General features: G+C 41.2%; 1 protein-coding gene across 1 annotated transcript; it reads right to left on the bottom strand.

Moving 5' to 3' along the window:
• Positions 1–3,296: 3,296 nt before the first annotated feature.
• LOC105922710 (trace amine-associated receptor 13c) lies at positions 3,297–4,411 on the bottom strand. Its single transcript, XM_012858638.1, has 2 exons — positions 4,239–4,411; positions 3,297–4,107 (listed from the first exon to the last, which is right to left on the bottom strand). The coding sequence occupies exons 1-2, from the start codon at positions 4,409–4,411 to the stop codon at positions 3,297–3,299; spliced, it is 984 nt and encodes a 327-aa protein (XP_012714092.1).
• Positions 4,412–5,305: the final 894 nt, after the last annotated feature.

The raw sequence follows: 5,305 nt of genomic DNA, 5'->3' as shown, positions 1-5,305 counted from the left end.
TCTCAATATGCGCACTGGCTTCTGATCAACGGGGTCAGTTGTCAGTGACACCAAGCCATCAAACATAAATGGTTTAAAACAAGGATCAGATTTTCCTTTACTACCACAATCAGGCACCTTATGATGGATATCTGTTTTTACCAAAGCAATCGCTTTGGTAGGTTTGGAATTAGATTGTTTTTTTCATTTCAACGCAAAACAGTCCGCAATGACATGTCCAGGTGTGTGACAGTAAAAACATTCCTGACTTTCTTTCAACAAAGTGGGTTTCCCCACTGGAGATGATGGCAAAGTGGCAATTCTAGACCTTTCATCAACCTTGAAAGTCGATTTATGTGTAAGCACATATTCATAAGCGAGGACAGCAGCTGAGGCTAGAGTAGTTACTTTTTGTTCATTCAGATACAGTACAACTTTTTCAGGAATACACTTTTTGAAGTCTTCTAACAATATTAACTGTCGTAGAGCATCAAAGTCATTCACTTGTGATGAGTGACACCACTTATCAAACAATATCCCCTTCTCTCTTGCAAACTCCACATAAGTCTGCGCAGCAGCCTTGGTCCGCTCTCTGAATTTCTGTCGATAAGCTTCGGGGACTAACTCATAAGCTTGTAGAACCGCAGCCTTAACAGTCTCATAGCTAAGGCTGTCCTTTAATGGGAGCTCTGCCACCACCTCTTGAGCTTTACCAAACAGTTTACACTGTAACAAAAGAGGCCAAATGTCCTGAGGCCACATCAATGCACCTGCAATGCGCTCAAACGCAGCAAAGTAGGAGTCAACCTCCGTTTCTCTAAATGCTGGCACCAACGGAATACACTTTCCAACATCAAAGGGTGGGGCAGACACAGCTGGGGGAATAGCAGGGCTAGTCAAAGCAGGCAGTGCATGAGCCTGAGATTCAAGCTCAAGCTTACGTAGCCTTACAGCTGTTTCTGCCTCTATATCTAGTTTCCTGATTTCCAACTCCATCTGAGCCTTTTTAGCTCTTTCCCCAGCCTCTAGTTGAAGGCGCGCCAAGCGAACCTTTAGCCGAGCATTTTCTCGGCCCTCTGAGCTAGTGGAAGAAGTAGGATCGTATCGAGGAAGTGTAAACGGTGGACATCCCCGTCCAACCACCTCAGGGTCCTCCACAGCACTTAGAATTTGACCATTTTTACGATCACGCTCAGGTGTGAAAAGTTCACTCGGCTCCACGGAAACCTCAGGAGCTTCAATCAACCCAGCTTTCACCAACTGGTCCACCACCAACACCTTTAAGTCAGACTTCAAAATTTTTGGAGGAACTGTCCACTTAAAGTGATCCACAATTTCCAGCAAATCACTTTTTCGGCAACTGTTTACAAGCTCAAAAGATGGAGCAGTTAAAAACAGCTCCAAACTAAATGTAGCAGCCATTACACAAAAAAAACCCTCACAAATAAACCCGTAGTTATAAGACACCGGAATCTTCCAAAGCGTCACCAGGGATACAGATTAGGAAGCTCCCGAACGAGCCCCCTACTTATGTTACGACCTCTTTAGGCAGGAAGATGGGGTAACATAATAAAATAGTCTTATAGATGGAAATTAAATTAAAAGGTTTATTTATAAAGTTTCTTTGAACAAAACGAGACAACATCCAACATGTTGTTTACCAAAATTAAAACAAACAAACTGGATTTAAATAAAACAGTTTCTAAACAAAACAAACACAATTGGAAAACTCAAACAGGGAGTGGCACTCAGCCCAACTCCTTCAGGCAAAAACCCTACAACACAGAAAATAACTAAGTCAAAACTTAGCTAAATCAACAGCAGGCAAACTCACAGACGTACAATATTCAAACAGTAACCAGCCACTAAAGTCACAAAGCAGTTCCAAGCTGCACGGGAGGAGCAAACAGAGTTAACTGTTCCTAATGCGGCTCCCCCCTTGGATGTGTCTGTGAGAGAGTCTTTTAAAAGTGGTGGAAGGTCCGGATTGGTCCATTTCTTGAGGAGCTGTTCCAATCAGGAGTCCAGCATGCTGGAGGCGAGGCCAACGTCCATTTGGCCAACCCCAGACACGAGCTGCCACAGCCAGTTTAGCATTAGTATGAGTCCAGTCTGCACCACTGGGAGCAGCCACTTACAGCCGTAACACGCTGTACAATGCTGTAAAACTACTCCTAAAAGTACATTTTATTGAAAAGATATTGAAGTAAATGTAACTGTGTAAATGCAGCTAGTTACTGTCCCCTATGGTTACATGATGACCTATTTCTTGTAAATGCCCACTTCCCAATTTAGGGGCTGTAGGAAAGAACCAAGCATCTGATACTCTGAAACAGAAATCCAGGATGTGGTGGGAGACTAGCTAAAACAGGGTAACAAATCCAAGTCTGCCAATACACCATCTGTGGAACATGACAGGGCAGATGAAAAGTAAGTCTCATAAAACAACCTTTTTTGGAAGACCTTGGAGTTTGAATATTTGTACACTTTTGTGTTCATATTCATGACACTGATACAGTTCTGGTGTTTCAAATGTCTTGAAGATGTCTTTTTTACACCTGTGCAAATCCTACGTTTAAATTTTTAAGAAATGGATGTTTTAAAATCTCAATGATATCACTAAATCCTTTTTTATTGTGGATGTCTATTTCCGAAAGCCTTTATATTAAAATGTATAATCTTTCCAATTTCAGTTGTTCTCATGAAGGCCTATTAGAATAAAGTGTTTTTTATCATTCATTTTGCCTTGGTAGCCTTTAATGTTTCAATTCTCACCCAGATAGTCCAGGTTCAGATACCCCTGGAAAGATTTTGAAAGGCTCTGCATTTTGCAGTGTGATTTAGGTGCTAAGTTAAAAGGCCCAAACTATCTCAAATTGGAATTAAGAAAATAAATGATCACCACACAAAATTAAACGTTAACAAGGATGGGAAGACATTTATGGCAAATCGCAGCAACTTTTTGTTGTAATTCCTGTCAAATCAATTCTTTCTCAAATGTTTTAAGTGACAGTAATCAGTTTTCAAATTTGTTATGTGTGGATTTATCTTACTCGAAAATGGAGAACAGGGTATGTGTATTTCTTTTTGTTACCAAATTGCATCATTCAGACTTGACCATTCAAGAAAAATACATATGTGCTACCTACATTTTCTCCAAAGGGTCTAAACATGGCATTTCCCAGAAAAAACATTTTAGGTTATGTCAGGATCATAGATGACAACAGCAATACCTTAGATATTTTTTGTGTACCTGTTTCATTCAGCTCACTGAACTATATATTAAGTTTGTTTGTTATTATGGGCCAAGACTCTGTTTACATGAAAATAGTGTCAGATGAGTCAGACTTCAGAATCTGCAGTGTAAGAATTAGTTTAGCAGATTTCCTAAACCAGGGGTAAAAAAGAGCATAGATCAGAGGGTTCAGGGTGGAATTAAAATAAAACAGAAGAAAAGTCAGAGATATAGCACTGACCTCTGCATCCTCTTCCATGAGAATAACACAAAAATATGGACATGTACATATGAGAAATGCAATTACAACAATTCCAAGGATAACAGCTGCCTTCCTTTCAGATTTCTTAGCTGTGACTCTCTCTGAACTTTGAAGAGATACAGCAGCAACATGAGACTGCATGGCTCGGGCTTGAGACACAACCACTACAAACACTCTCACATACAGAACTAGGATGGCAGTGAGTGGGCCAATAAAGGACAAGCAAAGATCAAAAATCCCCCCAACATAATCAACGACAACCATGCATTCTCCAAAGCAGGAATTATACCTGCCTGGTTTTTGCAAGCTGTCTTTATGGAGCAGGCAATGGCAAAGAAAAGAACACATCCAACACAGGGAAACACATGTCTTAGCTTTTTCTTCTGTGACTTTGCTGGAGTAATACAGGGGGTAACAAATGGCCACGTAACGATCAACAGAAATAAGAACCATGGTTCCTATTGAAGCAGAGGTGATTACATAGTTCAAAACAACATACAGAGCACACATGATGTCCCCAAGATACCAGCATCCATCTATCAGCATGATTTGAAATGAAATGAGGAATCCCACCATGCAATCTGAGACAGCCAGAGAGAGCAGGAGAATGTTGGTGGGGTTGTGGAGCTTCCTACAGAAATGAGAAAATAGCACACTCATCATCTACTGTAGTTACATTTGTAATTAAAGCACATAAGGTCATAATCTTACAGCCATATAACATGGTTTAAAACCATCTTCTAAAGAGATACATTTCATTACTTAATGTGGGAGATAGAGATGATGACCAGCAAGTTGAATGTCACAGTGAGCACAGAGATGAAGGACAGAGTAATGTAAATCAGCAGGGATATTGATGGAGGATGCACGGTCTTGCTGCAAGATAAATTGAGCAGTTGTGGAAAGCAAAGTTCAGCTTCTGAAAAGGGTTTCATCATTAGATAGAGACGAACAGAAGCCGCTGATCTGTCTGTTCTATAAATTAAACTCATTAGATAAAGCATTCTCTCTCTCTCTCTCTCTCTCTCTCTCTCTCTCTCTCTCTCTCTCTCTCTCTCTCTCTCTAATACAATGGAGGTGGGACTTAAGCAGTCAGTTCCACTCGTGTCACCACCAACCCCTTTGATCATCTTTAGGAGACCGGTGTATTAAAGTCTTTTCAGATACCGTTCTATCAAGTCTTTTCAAAGACTTTCAGGAAAGACTTTCATGTGACCAGAAAATAGAAGGGGACTTACAATGTAGCCTTGTAGTACCCCGCACAAAAGGGGGAGCAGTCTATAGCCCCTTTTACACTGGCTCCATGGCTCTACATTGCTTCGCTCACTTTGAACCATTTCAAATACAGTTCTCTCAACCCTGACAGCTCTGGTGAAGGTCACTAATGATATTCTCATGGCCTCAGATTATGGATTTATGTCTGTACTTGTCTTGTACTTTTCTTGTACTTGTCCTTAGATATCAGTGCTGCATTTGCTACAGTTGATCACAATATTCTCCTAGAAATAGTTAAACACACTGTAGGGATTAAGGGGAAAGCTGTCTTAAATCTTATCTGTTTGACATAATCCAGTTTGTTCATGTTGTCAGGGTTCTCTGTGTTGTCGGTGCTCTACTCTGCTCCACAGGTGGTTCTAGTCAGCTGGGGGGCGTGGCCCACACCTGCGGCTCATTTGGAGCAGTGATTCACTGGCGTCTTAAGGAAGGCACAGACAGATGCAAGACACCAGAGCCTTTCCCAGTGGTGGTACGACGTGGCCTCGGACCTGATCCTGGAAACCTGCACTTGTGAGTTTTTGTATCTCTGGCATCTGACTAATATTGGATCT

The sequence above is a fragment of the Fundulus heteroclitus genome, chromosome 7 (assembly GCF_011125445.2).
Source record: "Fundulus heteroclitus isolate FHET01 chromosome 7, MU-UCD_Fhet_4.1, whole genome shotgun sequence".
Lineage (NCBI taxonomy): Eukaryota > Metazoa > Chordata > Actinopteri > Cyprinodontiformes > Fundulidae > Fundulus > Fundulus heteroclitus.
Note: the sequence above shows the minus strand (reverse complement) of the source record. Positions and strands in the feature narration are given on the sequence as shown.